Consider the following 20508-nt stretch of genomic DNA (forward strand, 5'->3'; position numbering starts at 1 on the left):
TTGTAATGAATAAAAACTGGTATTACAATGTCTAACGTAATGTGCAATCAATAGCTTAGCACCTATTGATCATGGCCTAGCGGAGCTGTGCTAGCCTAGTTTGCTATGCACTCCTGATTATTGTTTTCATTGATTTTGATCAGTCTTTTTTTTTTTTTTTTTTTTTTTTTTTTTTGCAAGTCCATTTATCAAATTAGCTGCAGTGCTAGTCAGTTACTCACTTGGAACTAATAAATACTGAAGTAGTCAATGTCAGAAGAAAATAAGATATTTAGAAAAAAAAACTTATTTGGGAATTTATTTAGCTTCTATTTGATTTAAAACATATTTTACACATGAATAATTCTGTACTTTTAACAGTTAAAGCAAACAAAAAGAGGATAGCAAGACCTCCTGCCTCTCTCACAATGCAAATTACATATATTTCAAATTTCAGAAACAAACCAGATTATGTGCTCCCCTTCCCCAAAACAAAACACCTGTATTGTTAGCCTAAACTGGATCATCCCACTCTTCCAACTTTTCATTCCATGCTTCCACAAAGAAATTGGATATGGATTTAACCTTTAAATAAATTAGTTGGGGGGGGGGGGAAGGCGAAATAAAATTTTGGATAAGTTCGAGTCGGAAGTAAAGGATAGCGACTAGTTGTTCCAAGTGTTTGACAAATTCATATCCAAGTGGCGGAATTATTGATGAACAAAAGAAAATGTCGAGGGAAAACACCTTAAGTAGAAGGCCTTTTCCCTTGATAATGTCCATCCTCACTTCCCCATGGAGTAGAATGGAAAAGTAACTGATTAGAATAACTGCTTTCTTTTGGTGGAATTTTTTTTGAGTACTCAAAGATTTTCATAGGATTAGTTATTCTGCTTCCTTCAAGGCCGCCGTACGATCTTTCCTGAACGCGCATGTTATAAATCTCTAAATAGTTTATAATAAATGTAGTTTAATCCTTTATCCAAAGTGTAAGCAAACAAAGTTGGTTTGCGCCTGAAAATATCTTCATAACTGGGGAATTGCAGGTTGTTAGCAATTCATTTGTGAATGGTGGCTATAGAAAGGGTGCTATCAATATGAAGTTCTTCATAAAACTTCATAAAAAATGCATATAATATAGATTACAGTAAAACCATAGTTATCCTATACATTAAAGGGTTATCAGCTAAAATAAATAGAATTCTACATCAGTATAATCTTAATGCTACTTTTAAACCACCTATGAAATTAAAAAGCATATTCAGCTGCTCTAAGGATCCTCTTCCAACCTGGAATATACCGTATCCAATACACCTGTAATGTACCTTTTATTTGTGAAACTGGACATACAATTCCTATCCATGTAAAAAAAAATGACACATTAAATTTAACAATTTTTGTGAAGCAGACCTCTCAGATCATGCTCTCAACACCCTACACCAAATTGATTGGAAAAGTACCTGTTCGTTACATCATACAAAAACCTGGTATGAATACAAATTTAAAGAAGCCTCTGAAATTTTGATCAACCATCCTAATCTTAACAATAATCGTAGCATAAAAATAACAAGAATTTGGTTGGCACATATTCAACCCACTTAAGTTCTAGAAGTTTTCCAGCAAACCCTTACTTTAGGGCTCCTAGCAATAATTTCAGCATATTAGTCACCATCCAGTACAACCCATACTGTTTTATTCTGATTTCTGTGTGTACTTATTTGAGTAATTATGTGAGAGCATGTTGCTCTGAAGCTTAATATATCTCTTAATGATTTGTTAACCAGATAGATCATGTTAATAACAGGACTCTAGCTTTTATGTAGTAAGGTTTTTTTCCCATTAGTGGTCAGGCCAGTAGTTTAACAGTTGACTAAATTGATGTATACAATGTTTAATAATGTTTGTTTGTATACACATGCTAGAAGTATAAGAAACAAGGCAGATGAAATGGTTGCGTAAATTGCGTCTGTTCCCAAAGATTGTCGGAATAAGTGAGAAGACATGGAAGAGGATGACATCCTGACAGGAATAGAGAGATGGAAGGATACGATGTGTTTCGAGAGGATAGAAGGGGAAAAAGGGAGGGGGAGTACTATTGATGATAGAGAAAGAGTTATGTCCATACAAAGTAGAGATGCAAGAGAGAAATAGTGCCAGTGTTTTCAGGCAGTATGGTGTGAGATAGAGGTTAGAGATGAATGGAATGTTGTTATAGATCGTGGATGGTGGTGATAATGAAATGTATAATCGAATTAGCCAAGCAAATAAGAAGAGGGTGATCATTATGGGCGATTTTAATTATGGCAATATAGACTGGAATGATGAGATAGCAACTTCTTTTGATATGTAGCAAACAAAAGAAAGAATGATTATGGAAGGATGACATTGATTGGAGAAAAGGGTATAAAGACAGCTGTTGAGGAAAGTGTGGTGGAGATACTTAATGAGCAGTTCATAAAGGTCTTTCATTCTTGTGAATGTGACTTCATGGAGAGATTGAGAGCAGTTGATGATGGGGAGGAGAGACTGACTGTAAGTGAGCAAGAGGTGTCTGGGGAGTTGAGTAAACTAGATGTTAATAAGGCTGTCACGTATACTGAAGGAATGTGCCAGGGAGTTGACACCTGCCTTGACATATTTTTTTAATACGAGTCTTGCACTCGGTCAAGTTCCTAAGGAGTGGAAGGAGGGCAAGATTGTGCCACTTCATAAAGGAGATGATTGAACTCAAGCATCAAACTATAGGCCTATCTGTGTGTGTCAGGTGTTGGTTAAGTTTTTGGAGAAGCTTGTGAGAACTAGGATCCAGAGTTTGGTTGACTACAATGGTATTATCTTTGATGGATAGCGTGGATTTGCTAAAGGGAGATAATGTTTTACTAATCTACTTACCTATTATAATAAAGTGACTGCTTCCTTGGACAGAGGAGAAGGATACATAGTAATATACTTGGATTTCGGAAAGGCTTTAGATAGAGTACCTCATGATAAGTTAAGAGTCAAACTATAGCAGATGGGGTTGGATATTAGATTAGTGCACTGGATTGGAGACTGGCTATCTGATAGGTATCAACAAGTTGTGTATGGAGGAGCAATATCAAGGAAAGGGAAAGTCACTAGTGGAGTGCCTCGGGGGTCTGTTTTAGGGCCATTACTGTTTAACTTGTATATTAATGATATTGGTGAAGATTTGGATGGAGATATTCAGTTGTTTGCAGATGATGCAAAGTTGGGACGAGCCATGAAGCGTAGTGAAGATGTAGTGGCCTTACAAGAAGACTTGAATAAATTGAGTGATTGGGCATGGAAATGGGGATGCGAGTTCAATGTTGCAAAATGTAAGGTTTTAAAATTTGGAAAACAAAGATGGGATGCAGAATTTATGCTTGGTGAGGATATACTGTTGGAGGCGGAGGAAATAAGAGATCGGGGTGATGGTGGATAAGGATCTAAAATTTAGGGAACACAGCCAAAATTGTGAAGACAACACAAAGGCTTCTGGGAATGATGCAAAGGACACTGACATGTAGAAGTAGGGAGATTCTTGTTTCGTTGTGTAAGGCTTTGATTAGGCCACACATGGAACTATTGTGCCCAGATTTGGTCACCTGGTTTTCAGAAGGATGAAGAGATGTTGGAAAGGGTCCAAAGGCGAATGACTAAGGTAGTTTCTGACCTCTGGAATGTTGAGTATGAGGAACGATTGAGAAGATGTAATTTGCAGTCTGGTAGACAGGAGGAAAAGGGGAGATATTATTATTATTATTATTATTATTACCACGGGCTACTCCAGGAGTCCTTAGACTCATCGAGGGAGGCCCTAAACATCATGTTCACATAGCTGTTCAACATTCTCACAGTATCTATCATACCTTGCCTTGAACTCGCTCACTGTCATAGCACCCACAACAGACTCTGGCAGCTTATTCCACTCATTTACCACTCTAAAAGTAAAGAACCCAGCTCTAACACCCCTGCTAACCACGCTCTTTCCCAGCTTCCATGGGTGTCCCTTAGTTCTCCCACCACCAGTCCTGAACTCAAAAATATCATCTGAATTAATCCTATAGAATCCTTTTAGCAATTTGAATGTCTCAATCATATCGCCCCTTTTCCGTCTATCAACTAGTTTCTGCAACCCACAAATCTTCAACCTGTTCTCATATGGTTCATTCCATAGACCTGTTATCATCTTAGTCACTCGCCTCTGGATCCTCTCAACCTCCTCCCCATCAAGAAGGAACCGAGGTGACCAAATCTGGGCACCGTAGTCGAGATGAGGTCTTATCAGGGCTTGGTACAGAGGTACAATAACTTGTTTTTCTCTGCTCGTCAAGGTATTTTTCAACAACCAAGTGAGTTGATGAGCTGATTTAGCTACTTTCGCAATGTGCCCCCTAAACTTCATCTCCCTATCCACCAACACTCCCAAGTCCCTGGCCTCATCAATCTCTTGGAGTACAGTTCCACCAATGTGGTATACTGCTGCTAATCTTTTCACTCCGAAATGCATAACCTTACATTTTGTCACATTAAATTGACATCCATTCTCCTTAGTCCAGAACTCCAATCTATCTAAGTCATCTTGCAAGACTTTGACATCTTCTGCATTCACTATCGCCCTACCCAACTTTGCATCATCAGCAAACAAATGAACTGTCCCACTTAGACCCTTCCCTATATCGTTAATGAACAGATTAAACAGCAGTGGTCCAAGAACAGAACCCTGTGGCACACCACTAGTCACAGGCGTTTTTTGGACTCTACTCCTGAATAAACTACTCTTTGATATTTCTCCATCAACCACCCAGCTATCCATCTCACCAACCCTATATCCATTCCCATATGTTGTAGTTTACGGATTAGAATTCCATGTGGTATCCTGTCAAACGCCTTTGCCAGGTCCAGCAGTATCACTGTAAACCCATTTCCCTTATCCAGTTCAGCCGTCACCTTGTTATAAAACTTGAGCAAGTTACTGAGGCATGATCTACCCTTCACAAAGCCATGCTGTCCTCTGTACAGTATCTCATTTTCATCAATCCATTCCTGTATTTTTCCCTTGACTATTTTCTCTAAGACCTTGACAACGACTGCTGATATGCTGATCGGTCGGTAATTTGCAACCATAGTCTTGGATCCTCCTTTATGCAGTGAAACTATTTTCCCCTCTTTCCATGCCTTCGGGACTAAGCCAGACCTGAGACTCAGATTAAACAACATGGTCAAGGGCACTGATAATTCATTAGCCGCTTCATGCAAGACCCGTGCCGGTATACCATCCAATCCCACAGATGTATTCACATTAAGGTTCTGTAATAGACTATTCACCTCCACTTCATTCATCACAATTCCCATATAAACTAATGGTTCCTTCATTTTTTCAACGTCACCACCTGGATGATATACTTTTGCAAAGTGCGCGCTCAGTAACTCCACTATATCGACTGGTTCAGTGAACTCTTTACCATCGTCATTCCTTAAAATCATTTTGCCATGTACAGTTTTTTTCTTGCTTGCAGCATATTGTTTGGGATTCTCTTTTGCTTGCATAGCTAGTTTGCTTTCATAATCGGCTTTTGCTGTTTTTACCACACTCGTTACCCTTCTGGCCTGTACTTTATACCGTTCGTGTGTCTGCAGGTCACCCCTTTCTTTAAATTTCCTCCATAGTTGTTTCTTTTTTTGCAGCTCAAGCTTAATGGTGTTATTCATCCATTTAACCCCTCCTTGTTTCACTATTCGGACCTTAGGTATACAATCAGCCATAACCTCCTGTAAATGCTCTTTGATCACTTCCCATGCTCTATCGACGTCCAGCCCTTGCAGTTGTACATGCCATGGCACTGATCCAAGCAATCTCCTAAGCTTGTCATACTTGCCAGCACGGTAATTCCACATATACCCTGTCTTAATCACAAATTTCGCACCTTTAGCCACCTCCCAGGTCAAGACCTTATGATCACTCTCACCAATAGGTGGCAACATGGCCATATTCATTACAGTCAAATTCTCAGATACTATTACCAGGTCAAGCACTCTCACACCCCTAGTATTTTCAATTACATGCTGTTTCAGATAGTTATCCCTTAATAATTGAATAAAATCCATTTCCTTCCTCACATGTGTCCTCTCCTCCTTCCAATCAATGTTACCATAGTTGAAATCCCCCATAATAATTACCCTCCTTCCACTCATTTCATCAATTTGTTTATGCATACCATCTCCACCATCTATTCCATCACCTGGTCTATAGCAGCACCCAACTGTATATTTTATTCTGCCAGTATCAATCTCACACCAAATAGCCTCAAATGAGCTCCTTTCACTATCCTGCAATACTTCAATTCTCCTTGGCTGCAGTTCATCAGCTATCATCAATAACACCCCTCCCCCAATTTTATTCTCTCTGTCCCTCCTAAACATACTATAACCTACACATTCTATCCCACTAACTATATCATCTTCAGTCAGCCATGTTTCACTAATGCCAATAACCTGTGGCCAGGAAGAGCCAATCAAGGCCAAAAATTCTTCCTTCTTGTTCCTAATACTCCTGGCATTAGTATACATGAATTGTAGTGTTCCCTTTGTCCCACCCCTATCTTGATGCGTTATTCTAAATATCCCATTCCCATTTTTTGTCCTTATTGCTGGCTCAGGTACATTATATACATTTTTACACTCAACTGTCTCACTGATGTCTGGATATGATAGAGACCTACGAGTTGATAAGGGGGTTGTTATAGGATCACTGTTGGAATAGTTCTACAGAAAATAGTGGGAGATTAGGAGAGAACCAGAGGTCATCCCTGGAAACTGTATAAAGAGGGTGTGAGTAGGGGAGTGAGAGGCAGGTTTTTTCCTTGCAAAGTTGTAAATTATTGGAATGCCTTGCCTGAGATTGTGGTGTCTACAAGGAGTTTGAGTGAGTGTGTTTAAGATACGATATGATGAGCTGTGTGTGTGTGTGTGTGTGTGTGTGTGATAAAGGGACCTCCCAGATGAGTCTTTGACGTCATGAGGTCTTGGGGCTAATAATAATAATAATAATAATAATAAATTTAGTTTAATCCTTTATCCAAGTGTGAGCAAACAAAGTTGGTTTGCGCCTGAAAATATTTTCAGGACTTGTTTGCTCACACTTGGATAAAGGATTAAACTAAATTTATCTACCCCAGTCCTGACGATATTTTCAGGCGCAAACCAACTTTGTTTGCTCACACTTGGATAAAGGATTAAACTAAAAAAATAAATATTATTATAGTCTAACCAAGGGGAAAAAAAAAATAAAAAATAAACTTTCAACATCTAAACAGTTTGTTTATATAAGTATTTTACTGATTTCTTTATTATCAAACCAGTCATATGACCGATGAAATATAAAATTAAAATACTGCATCGGATAACTGGAGAAGCAATAAATAACTTGAGGTAGATATAAAATTTGTAATATTTATGAAGTAATATTCTGTTATGGGTACAGGCATATTCTGTGGAACCGATAATATAAACCGGCTTACAGCATTAACTCGTGGGTGGGAGGAGTTATGATACCATAAAATCTTCAACATCTACCTAATAAATAGCAATGTCATTCAGACAAGAACGTCACAATGCAAATATTCTTAATTATCACTACTTATAATACTTCTTTGAGAAACTGAATTGAGCTGTATTATGTTTTATAGGACTCTTGAATTAAACGAGTTCTAGTCAGGAACTCGGGGGGAAAAAATGGCGGCTTAAATTATGCAAAGTGCTTCATATGAGGAGGGTGAATAATACTTCAGTAAAAAAGAGAATTTAAAAGAAATATTGAAATCTAAAACTTCTTTATGAATACAGGCAAAGTAACTAACCATATTAAATAATCAAAAGATTTCAATTCCTATTAGACGAACTTACTGAAATGCGTGACTCCTGATATGCAAAGGCGATAACACGGTATGTCCTCGACGAGTGAACAAACTTTCTTGTGCGATTCGGGAATGGATATTACATGAAATTGAACGTCCAACAATTTTTTTCTTCTTCATGATCGTACCGACTTCTACACCTTTTTCAATCCTGCCTGGAGAATTCATTATTTCTCCCTATACAGTATCTAAAGAGAGACACGCGATACAGAACACCAAATGGAGTGAAGTTAGTGGAACAAGAACCTTCTGTGTAGCCTATAATACAAGTAAGTAGGTACTTGACAAAACATTTTTCACTTAGGAAACTAATCTTGCTTTCAGTAATCCTGTTAGCACTCACCCCTAGTGGAGAAATCTTTCTTTCCTATCGTAAAAACCACACACACACATACTATGTCTTACTTCAGCGAAACGAACACTTGCGGATACAATAGGCAGACTGACACTACAGCTTAGACACAAGGTTTAAAATAAGCAGTCGTCCAAGAATAGCAAGTTCTCTCCCTCCCTGTACAGTACAGGATCAAAGCGTTCTTCAGAAATCCCAAAGTTCTTATATAACGAGTAAAAAGTGTGTCAATAAATACTCGTCATGTAATACGAGGAATAATTGCTAGCAGGCACTGACACTGCACTAATGTCAACTGTTCAATCTAATATTTGCGTAACTTAAACACTTTCTTCGAATCTGTTGCAGGGTTAACTAAATCCGTTGGAATGTTTATTGTCACCCCAGCGGACTTATAGGGCGAAGCTTCCAGTAATTTCACTACCTGCTGCTTCGTTTACCATCTCATGATTGGCCGAAACCAATGGGTGACGTCCGGTAGGAGCCCGATGAGTGGAAACGTACCTTGTGCATGTGTTTGTAGAGTTTTGCGAATGACGTTGGCAAATAAATGAAATGTCTGAAGCCAGTACATAGAGGTAATGACACGAGCATGACTAGGCTGGCGAACGTGATAAACAGGCACGTTCTCTTCCACTGATGTCTTCGGAAGTGCACTTCCGTTGTTATGCGAAACACTCGGTTAAGTAACTTCACAGACTTAGGCGGACAGACAATATAATCTTTTAAACTTATCTCGGAGTTAGGATGCAATTAAGGGAGTGAATAACAAAGATGTATCGTTTTATTGCGTCCAATGTTCTCCAGAGATCTTCGTAGTGCGAAAGAACACTTTTTAATCTATCAAATAACGGAAGAATATGGGGAGGAAAGGGAGGAAGCAGTAGGTGTTGACGAAGCTTGAAACAAATTTAGGAAAGCACACACACACACACACACAGGGATCCTTATTAAATATTATTCTTAGGACGATTTTCAACGAGATGCTCTGATAAGAAATTACACTCAAGTATTCTTAATTGAGACTTCCAAAAATATTAATTTCAAAATAACTTTAATATAATTCTATTCTATTCACACACCATTTGTGCTATAAGCCATTTGAGCTTTTGTACGTGGGTCTGCTACATATTAGAAAAAAGTTTCAATTCCAATTTTAATGGAATTGAAATATCAATCCTTTCCACATTAATAAAGTCGTAATACAAACAAAAGACCCTTTCTAGAAATCTTTGCATGAACACAATAGGAGTGCGTAGCAAAATTACTTATCGGTTCGCAAGTAATTGGTGCTGTTTTATTTCCATTTTGGTAACGTAATGTAAATATCTTCCTATACGTTCTTTGTAAGATAAATACGACGGTAACATGAAATTTGTTGACAGTAATACCAAACTAGTTGAAGACAGGGGGATACGAAATTAATGTAACAATAGAAAATCAATCCAATAGTAAGTTATGATAATAACTTACTATTGGATAAAGGCAATAGTATATCTAAAAAAGAAAAATAACAAATCTTATATGAAATTGTTTCCGTTTGTCAATAAAAGTTTCAAATTCTTTGTTCAGTTTCAGATGCATTTTTAACGGCACTTCGAGTGACTTCCCATTACTGCCGTAATTTCTGAATCACATTTTCAGAAGATGAAGGGTTGTTCAATTCCAACAAGTACTGAAACATTCCTTCACATTTCGGTAATAAAACTGAAATGGGTAATTCCATTAAAGTTCAAATCAGCAAATGAGGGAAAATTCGGAAACTGTATAGTTGATAGGCAACTTCTGATAAGTACACATTTAGTACGTGAATACATTTTGATTATTAAGTATTATCTATGACTGAAGTTTTTAGAAATCTTCTTGAAAAGAAGATTTCTAAAAGATATGAAAAGAAAATACAGATTACATTAATTCAATATAAAACTATGAATAAACGTCTAGAGACCTTTATTGTTTCAGTGATTGCAAATACTTTACAGACAACTGTATTTGTGATTTATGTTATTATACAGGAGGCAGCATTGAGCGATGATGTTCAGTAACGCCTCTTAGGCTTTCATAACAATAAAACGTAATTTTTCAAGCCTTTTCTAGGTTGCTCGCAGTGGATATAAGCAAGCTGCTTGTTTACCGCAAAAGACTGTGAATTAGACTCTTGAGTGATGCATTCATTTTTAGATAAGCCTATTCTGGATAAGCTTGCATATTTTTTTGTGTTTATTCAGGTCAATAGTAAAAATAAATAAATAAAAATATCTAGAAATGTTGTCGGTATGCAGCCTATAGATGAAAGATTTTCTTGACCATCTTTTCTTAAAAATAACATCATAAATATAAACAGAATTTAAAACACACACACACAGATATTGAATATTTAAGTTACATAATTTCGCTCTCTTTAAATTAAAAAATGGCTTGTAGTGAATCGTAATTGTCAAGGTTTAGAACAGACGAGTATGTTCAATTGGGATGTAGCAAGATTTTCATCGTCGTTTACGAATGATCAAAATAAATTTATATCTGTATAATAACTGTTTCATACTTAAATGTAATCAAGATTTTGCTTTGCCGACTATATTAATGAATAATCGTAGACGCGCAAAATATCAAGCTGATATTCCATTTCAAACAATGGAACATCGTTCACTTCCGAAAAAAATGGCTAATATATCACAAAGTGGTGTTATTCAGAAAATGTTTGACAAAGCGATTCTGTAGATGATGTTTATATCCATTTTGTTGATTTCTGTTGGAAGGTTCTGATGGAAATCAATACAGTAGAGTTGTATTAACAAATGCTGTTTGTTATTTTCTTTTGGGGTTGTCATATTTAAATGACATCTCCCAAACCTGGAAGCTAGAAAATCATCAAAGTGCTGTTTTCTTTAAAGTAAATAAATTCCAAATAATCCAAATTAGGAATTCCAACAGTTAGAATGAATGAACTAAATGTGTATTATATGAATATACAATTGGAAAAAATCTTTACGACACAGGTGATTATCAGTCCAATGTGAGTCCTTTTAATTTTATATGAATTGCAATTTTGTTTGGGTAGTATTTCATATTGAGTATTTCAAAATAAAACTATAAATATAATATACCATAAACTGAATTAATAAAACAGAATTAATCATAATGCACGAGGCTTAAATGAAGGATTGCAAATAGTATAATACCAGGCACACGTCAGAGAGTCAAAGAAACAACTCAAAACTCACATGAAATAAGATTCAGATAAAGAATTTAGAATAAATAATACTTTCTTTAATTGCAACGTTCAACGCAAAATAACTTATTACAAGAAGACAGTATAAGAATGTTTTACCAAAATAGACTAAAAGAGATTTTTTTAAAAAAATGTTATCAATTGTGAGGAAGATATAAAGTTTTCACTGTGGAAAATTCAGTTTTTTCTTCTGAAGCACTGGGACAAAAACAAACTGGAAAATATAAAACAAGGACTCCCTGGTATCCAGAAGAAATACAGTAAAAGCACTATGAGAAAAAAAATGCATTTAATAAATATTTACAAGATAAAATTAATATAGTCAGATATGAAGAGTACAAAAGAATAAGAAATAACAAAATAAGATTCATAAAGTAAAACTATTGAGAAGATTGTTCTAGGACTATTACGGAGTATAGAGAATGATCCGAAATCAAAGAAAAGAAATGTGTAAATATACCAATCGTAGAAGACTATTTTACCAAATAATATGAAAGCAAAAAAGAAATAAAAATGTCTGAAATACACCAAATACAGAAAACACAAATGAAATTGAAATAAATAATAATTTAATAGAATCAGTCATCTCAAAATTGAGAATGGTGGTGGGTGGTAGATGGCGTTGGTGTAGTTGTGGATTGAGTGGTGGAGAGAGAGAGAGAGAGAGAGAGAGATGTAGAGCAAGTGCCCTCCCTCGATGACTCTTTGGACTCCCTGGAGGTATCACGTAATAATAATAATAATAATAATAATAATAATAATAATAATAATAATAATAATAAATATACCAATTAACAGTTATATAAGTAAACATGAACAAAACTGGATAGAACATCTAAATTGAATAGACAAGATGTTCCAAAAATACTATACGGACATAAAATAAATGTTAAAAGAAGAATTGGAAGACCAAGAAAGCAATGGCACGAGACCGGAACAGACCACTTGGCAAATCCATGATAATAAGAAGAAATTCATTTCACAGTTATTTTTATCAATTATTGTGAAATGAAATTATTTTTATGCAAGCTTCGAGTAATAATCGAAACTCTCCTCTGAAGACCAACAAGAGGATACCTTATAAAGCCAACTCACATCTCAAATAAGCAGGGTTGGAAGCTCTCACACAGAGCAACAAATTTCGTCTACTAAGTTTTCACTAAGCTATCAAATTATCAGGGGAATGCTGGGGTGTACTTCATGGCACTCATCGTTATCAATGAACACAACACATTTTTACATCAACATTTTTTAAATGAAATGGACAATAAAATCCTATCGAGGATAATTCCTTTCGTATTAATTATTTCTTAATAATGATATGTTTATGGTACGTAGAAAATACTAAAAATGTGTTTCACCTCCATTAGGCAGCCTTCCTCTCACAATAAATGGTAAGTGCATAGAAGTTCGAGAAAGCACTCGAACTATAGCTTCAGTTTCGATGAATCCCTTTGGTTGGGAAGAACTGAGTTCGAATCCTATTTGGGACGCGAAGAACTTTTATCGGGTTTTAAGTGAAAGTGAGTAGCCTCATAGGGAAGTGGCAATTCCTCTCGGAAACTTTTTCCCTAAATTGTAACCGGGAAAACGAGCCAGGAGAACAAACGGAATTTACATGCAATAATATATATATTTGCACTTAAGACTTTATCCTGAAATTATGGTTAAAAGTCAATCTGGGTAGGACATGGACCTTAAGGACTTGTAAGTACAGCAGGTTATTATTATTATTATTATTATTATTATTATTATTATTATTATTATTGCGTAGTAGATCGATTTACAATAGTGAAGTTTACTTCCGGAATTATGAAGACTTGACAATAGTGTGATCTGCAGGTCTGTAGTTTTAAAGAGTAACAAAGGATTTGTTAATACAGTGTTACTCCTGAGGCATTTGTAGCTTCCTGGATAATCTAGCTGTAAATTCATTTTAGATGCTCTTCCAAGGAAAAAAGTGCCAATCAGACATATTTTTAATGTGTGTGTGAGTTGCGAGAAAAGAAACATCATGGATGTTGATTATGGAACGCTATCAAATGTTACAATTAACGTCCACTCTTTCAACCTATTTTCACTTTTTTTAAAAATTATATTTCTTGATTTCATCCCTTTCTTATTCCAAATATTTCAAAAATGCCTTCGACCTTTTCCAGATAACAGCATTGTTTACTTTTTTTTTTTTAATCTTTCACTCCATGTGGCTTATTACGCGAGCTGTTTTTGGCATTTCCGTTAAAAGACTAACATCTTGTCTTCCGGCAAGATGTTGAAAGAAAGGTTGCAAAAGTTGGAAAGTATTTGATTTTACGATTCCGGACTTTCCAAGAGGAAAAAAAAAATATTGGTAAGATGCCAATTAACTTCTCTTGTAGCTTTGCGATGCATTCCACCCTTCCACTAGCCATAGCAAGAACTGTCTAAACAAGCCTTTATGTCCTAGAATAATGGCAGTCATTAAAATTATATGACGCTACAAAACTCCATGAATTGCTCATGAATCACCAGCCTGATTACAGAGCCGATGTGACTTCTGATGGTTGTTATTCTTTTTCATGACCGATGGGAGCCACAAGTAAATACTGAGACGTCACTGGGCAACTGGAATTTTGTATTAGGAATGCTCTTTCTAGCTTTCTATTCGAAGCTAACTAGAAAGAGCATTCCTAATACAGTCAGCATGTGGACCCAGCGTTAAATATTCTGTTCAGGAATTATCCATCTTGGATGTGTTTTAACACACTGTTCATTTGAGATAATAAATTATACACTACAGCAGCGTTTCCCAAACTATGTTCCACGGCACAACAGTGTTCCTCAGAAAGTGAATAAGTATTCCGTGAAAAATTATCAAAAATGAGCCTGAAATGTTTTAAATACTGTGACAAATTCAAACATGTTTGAAAATCAGGCACTCCTCACTTTGCGTGTGGATTGTGCTATTAAGGCCAGCGCATCTACTCTAGGTAACGTGCGGTCACAAGCAAGGGCAATGCGATGCGATACAGCCTGCTGCGGCAATAGTGTGCGCTCAGCTTTACATCGAATACGAGACCGATTATACTCGATTGTAACCAAGGTGTTCCGTTAAAATTTCAGGATTTGTGAAGTGTTCCGTCGTAGGAAAAGTTTAAGAAACCCTGCACTACAGCATTAAACAAATACGTTAGTTCAACTTTCGCAACATTGGATGTATATTTAAAGGAATTTAAAATATGTCTTATGAAGCTAATTAACACCATGCCCATTTTAAATGACACATACTTAAATCTACTCACAATGGAGAACAAAATTCAACATACAGCGTGTACACGCCAACCTTTAGACAAGTACAGAGCATGGTGAATAGGGAGGGAGAGAGAAGTAGGAGAGCTTTCAAGTTTTGCGTTAGCCTTCACGGGATGTTGTGTGCTGAGTCGTCACTAGAGTCATTTCACTGGCGACCAGCCAGTGTAACAAGAGAATAAAGACATTATTTCGTGTTATACAGACGAGCAGTGATGCATCTTTATAACTATCTCATTCTTCAGGCTCTTTGCTAGAGCACGACTTCTAACAGCTTTTGGCGTGGCTTGTTCCGTGGTTACACAGTCCATTTAACACAGTGTTTAGATGAAAGGAATTACATCTTTACTATGCTTTTATGGTTCGGTATGCTTAAGTGTATGTAGTAAGAAACTAGTAATTCTTCTGCTTGACATAATGTTACAGCACAAGTCACATGTTCACCTCTTTTGACGACAAATTGCAGGTTATTTCTGATAATTATCTATTTTAAAATGTATAATTATCAAAAATAACTATTTTGTTTTCGTAGGAGAACCATATTTTTGGTTCACTTAGGAAATCTTAACCTAATCGATGCAATGTATATTTAGAAACAATCATGTATACATGAGGTTACATCATAATATTATGTCTCATCACTACGCATTTTTAAAGTAAAAACATTAGAGTTTTATTTATTTTACTGTGTATGTGTGTATTTGTATCGTTGTTCCATAGATCGACACATTAGTGCATCTACAGCAGTGGGCCTATTATCGCCATCTATTGGCAAAATTTCGCATTGTTATGTTATCATGTGTATATTATCGAATGGATATTAGTATACTGTACTGAAAAGTTATCAAATTAAAATAGTTCTTTCATTTGCAGATTCTTCTTAAGGATTTGTTTTTATCATTTACAGAAATAACATTTAGGCAATTTTATTATTTTTTATGTATTTTTTGTAAATAACTGTATTACATTTACGAAATGATTGTAAATATTTTATAAACTGATGTATTTATTCAGGAAAATTCAATAAGAAATATTATGTCTCATAAAATCATAAAAAAAGTTAATTACGAATAAAAAGCTTAAAAATATCCCTGTAATTAATTTGGTTTTTATTTATTTCTTAATATAGAATTTGTTTATTAATTTATTTATGAATATAGAATTCCATTATGGTAAACATTGAAGATTTACCACTTCGGTACGCTATGCATTTATCTAGCCATATTAACTGAATGAAATAAAGACAACCGGTACTAATGCGTGCTTGTCTTGATTTTAAAGACTTCAATAAGTTCCACCCACTCTCACCTCCTCTGGCCAATTTCTCCAGAAAAAGTTTTGAAAAAAAAAAAAAAAACTGCCTTTGGCGCAGTCTCTTTAAATCCTTTTATTCGGTTAAGATATTGATGACCGATGAGGTGTTCTTTATTTGCTGTCATGGTCCAGACCTATTAGACGCATTCCACACTCCTCCACCGCCTTAACAGTACACACTTTAGAATCCAGTGTACCATAGAAAAATAAAATAACAAAAATCTAGCCTTCCTGGACATGTCTTCCTAGTGACAACTTTTCTGCTCAAGAATACACAAAACCAACATAAACACGTATGGTGTAATAAAATCCCTCTCTACACAGAATACAGTATCTGGCGTAATTCTGGAGGAAAAAAAAAATAGCAGGATAGATTTAAAAATGCAATCTTTGTACAGTTCCTCTAAAGCCAGACTACTTCCTCTCCCATTTCCAGAAGTATACAAAGTCCCTTGTTCACGCAAATTAGCATATCATGGGCAAACTAGAAGAACATGAAATACATTCGTCGCCATTATTACGAATAATAATAATCAGATAATTTTATAGGGAGCTTCGCACAATGTGGATGGGTTAAATTATCTAAAATATGGGAAACTATAATTCTGTTCTTTAGACCTTATGTTTAATATCCAAGGCTTCCTACCAATGCTCACAGAATTTATGTTTGTGTACGTATATTGTATCCATGAATTGCACCGTCTCTGTACCCGCGAAATATCGTAGTCATTAAACTGTTGTTGAATTATTTTCCGCGTTAAGTCTTCATTTCAAACTATTAAAATGAAAATACACTGTAAAATATTTAAGGTATTATCACTTCTGATTAGTTGTCTCTTCTTTCCTTTGAAAATTATTTTCAAAGGAAAATTATTTTAAAAAATTTCAAAAAACCAACATAGGATGCAGGAAATAACTAGATAATCCCTAACTGCTTCTTAGTACAGAAATTAATAGCTGCTTTTCGTGGAATGAGGAAGTATTTAATAGAAAATTACAAGGTCTTTATCTTCTTTTTTCTTTTTTTTTTTTTTCCGGCCAGCAAAGAGGAAGTTTGTTTAAAGTAAAATGAGGTTAGCATAATTTATGACGAAATTTATTGTTTACATCAATAATGACAAAGAAGTGGGTAACATAAATTTCACTTTGGTGGATAGTTAGCTGAGAATTATGTGCATACTTTATCATGCTTATTTCTGTCACATGCGACGCCCTAATTATCGCTAATAGAGTTCACACGTGTAACTAATTATGTGCAAGGGTGATCACCCTCTTATTTATATAATATGTATAATTAAATCCTTCATTATAAAATCCATACATAATAAATCAAAGCACCTATTAATCTACTAAGTAAATCTCGTCAATATCGTATACGAAGATTTATGATCTGATTTAATTTCTATAAGCTTTTATTGCTAATACATATGCATACTTCATAAACACAACTTTACTACATTACAACAGAAAATTAAATTTTTAATTACTCAGTTAACAAGTGAAATTCTCTCTACATCAAAATCTACGGATACAAATAAATGTTGTTTTTTCTTAAGGTGCTTCTGGAAATAAAAAGAACAGCAGAATTATATTGAGACAATGTTTGCAACCCGAGCTCACAGTTATAGGCAATTAATACAACCGGCTTGCCATTCATCTGGTGCAAGTGATATTTTATATAATGACTGTTATATAGGAGATTCCCAAAGTTGGCGTTAAATTAGCGTCCTGAGGGATTTCTCACTTCCTATGCTCTTTCTCTTTTAATAAAGAGACAAAATTAATGTGCATTTTACAAGAGCGAAAGATAATCTATAAGGATGCTCTATGCATTAGCTCCCAAGATTCCTTGATATGTCAATATCGTAAACTTATTAACATGTTCATTGCTAATCACGCGATATCGGCGGCGCGAGCCCTCACCAAACGGCCGATCACGCGTTATCGCGTGGACATCGCTAACTAAATAAAAAAATTTAAAAAAATTGGCCACACGAAATTGCAATTTTCAGCTTGGCAATGAAAGTGTTAAACAGGATTAATTCGGGGAGAAATTTAACAGCTTCGTAATTATCTCAAGAAATGGTTCTCATTGGACTTTATTGTAATGAAACTTACTATTTTAATAATATAAAAATAAAATATAATAATAATAGGGATTATAAAACTAGATTTTATAATTAAAGTCGCATTCGATTTAAAACTGACACCATGAGTTCATATAACTTACAGTGAAAACGGAATTTATATGAAAGTTGTGAAAACTTACAGCACAAATCTAATACGGAAGAAGCGTCATTTTTTTCTTTGTTTAACTTAAATATTTGAATATCCACATCACGTGCAAAGGGAAACAGTTCCATGCTGATATAAACTAGGTGACTACTTAACAGCATCTACAAAACGGGTGCTTAGAAATTATTCACATTTTTCATCTTCCTTGAGAACACAGTAATTTCATTTTGTAGCACAGAGAATGTACAAAAGTAGACCTGGTCGTTTAACGCGGTAATGCTTTGGAAAATTCAGAAGACGATGTTTATGAAAAGTTTGAATGGTTTTGCATAATAATATTAATTTGGAAACTTAGAAAAGGTAAAGTTATGCGGGAAGAGATAAATGCATCCGTCGCAAATACAGTAATTAGCATTTCAGAAATGGCTATTTTCCATCCCCTCCAAGATAGTAATATTGCAGCTAGAAACAGTTTCGTAATATGGAGTTTCAAATGTGGCTTGTTCTTGTATTTTTGCTCTGATGACTTCTCAAGGAAGCTGCTTATATTAAAAGTAGAACTTCTCTGGATTTTCATCAATAATGTCCATGACTTTATTATTATTATTTTTTATTTTTATTTATTTATTGTACAATAGATTCAGATTTATTAGCCTTTAAGCAATGAATCAGTTGTCTCTATTTATGTCATCAGTTTTGAAAAACTCTATGATCCCAGGACTCGCATATTAATTTGATTTTTTCTCTTAAAGCGATTGGCATTTATTTACATTTTAACAAAACAAAGGAAAGCAAAAAAATAAAGCATCTGATTACGAATTTTTTTTATTTATAAACGAATGTTTCCTTATTATTTAGTTATTTGTTTTACAAAGAGATACTTCTTTTTTTTTTTTTTTTTCAATTTAAAACGTGATTACAAATTAAATTTTTATGAATTCTGTGAAATTTCAAACAGGAAGGAATCAGTTCAATAAATATTGTCTTCAGATAATAAATTATGTGAATATTTTTCAGTAAAATTAGTAACATTGGCTAGGACCATGTCATCAAATTATTTATAATATGGAACGCATACAAAAAATTTACGAAAATACTTGGTAATACTAGCATTACCAGATAATTTCTGTTCATTTGCTTTTGTCTGCAATCCAATACAGTATTTTTTTATTTCTGTATTCCACAAGAAATCATTGATATTGTATTTGTTTGCCTTTTTTTTTCTTTTTCATACACATTCCTGTGTGTTATTTATAGTCGCGCGATGATGGGTCTTTTTTCCTTCAGAAGGAAAGTCCAGGGTTCAGATCTCGTCTGGAACTCGAGAAATCTTTATAGCACAAGTTATTATAGGTATTATTTCTGGGAAAATTCCCATGTTACTCCTCTAAATAAATATTATTTTTATCTCTTAGGGGTACTCCTAAACAAAAATAAGGCTAAATAGCCATAAAAAATAATCTTTATAGCACTTTTCAACTGAAGGTGAGTTGCCGATCTCATACGGGGTCGGTAGGGTTGCCTTCCCGACACTTTCATTCTGTAAAAGGACACCAATCGGAGAATACATGAAATTAGGCTATAATATGTTATCCTCATAGCTGTAATTACAATCAACTAAAGCCAAATCCGCGCTTAGTATATTCGAAAAATTTAATTTTTTTTTTTTTAATTTTTTGTATTTCGAAACCTTTTTCACAGCTCAGAACAGCCTCTTTTATTCGATCGCTCGTAAATGGAACAAGGATACATCGAAGTATTATTTTTCCTTTTGACAGTAATGGAGAGTCTTTATAGCGGGGGGGGGAGGCATTATCTGAAACGTGATGCTAGGGATAACAATTAATCCCTATATTCTTTAGCTGTCTATTTGAACACTGCTTCGGAGCACTAACTGTCAACTTAAAGCCGGTGACTGCACTGTAATTCTGACCTTAGCTGTTTTGAAGGTTAGCTATTTTTATCAGTTTCGGCTAGAATTTGGAAGAAACTTGGAGCTTCTATGGAATTGACCAAGTAGATTTTCTTAAAAAACGCATCAACAGACAATAAACTATCATAAATCTTCTGTGGGTATACCAAGGAGTGAGAAGAAAAAGAATCTAATGATTCAAATAATCTTTAAGTACCAGTTTTACAGAAACCGTCACAACTGGCCACTTGGTTTCTATCAGCATGGGCTGAACAGC

At 35.0% G+C, this 20508-nt stretch overlaps 1 protein-coding gene across 3 annotated transcripts in view; it reads right to left on the minus strand.

Annotated features, from left to right (window-relative positions):
• The window catches only part of LOC150104220 (3',5'-cyclic-AMP phosphodiesterase 4C-like), a 360345-nt gene that overhangs the window by 126917 nt on the left and 212920 nt on the right, over nucleotides 1-20508 (minus strand). The window contains exon 1 of one of the 3 annotated variants that reach the window (XM_090396231.1): nucleotides 7888-8645. The exons of the other annotated variants lie outside the window; for them this stretch is intronic. Coding sequence (XP_090252357.1) covers nucleotides 7888-8066 — 179 coding nt within the window. The 5' untranslated portion in view covers nucleotides 8067-8645. Of the gene's footprint in view, nucleotides 1-7887; nucleotides 8646-20508 lie in introns of those variants that run through there. 3 annotated transcript variants of the gene reach the window in all.

This window comes from Typopeltis vanoorti, chromosome 8 (genome assembly GCF_054136105.1).
Source record: "Typopeltis vanoorti isolate ZY-2024b chromosome 8, IOZ_Tvanoo_1.0, whole genome shotgun sequence".
In the NCBI taxonomy this organism is placed as follows: Eukaryota; Metazoa; Arthropoda; class Arachnida; order Uropygi; family Thelyphonidae; genus Typopeltis; species Typopeltis vanoorti.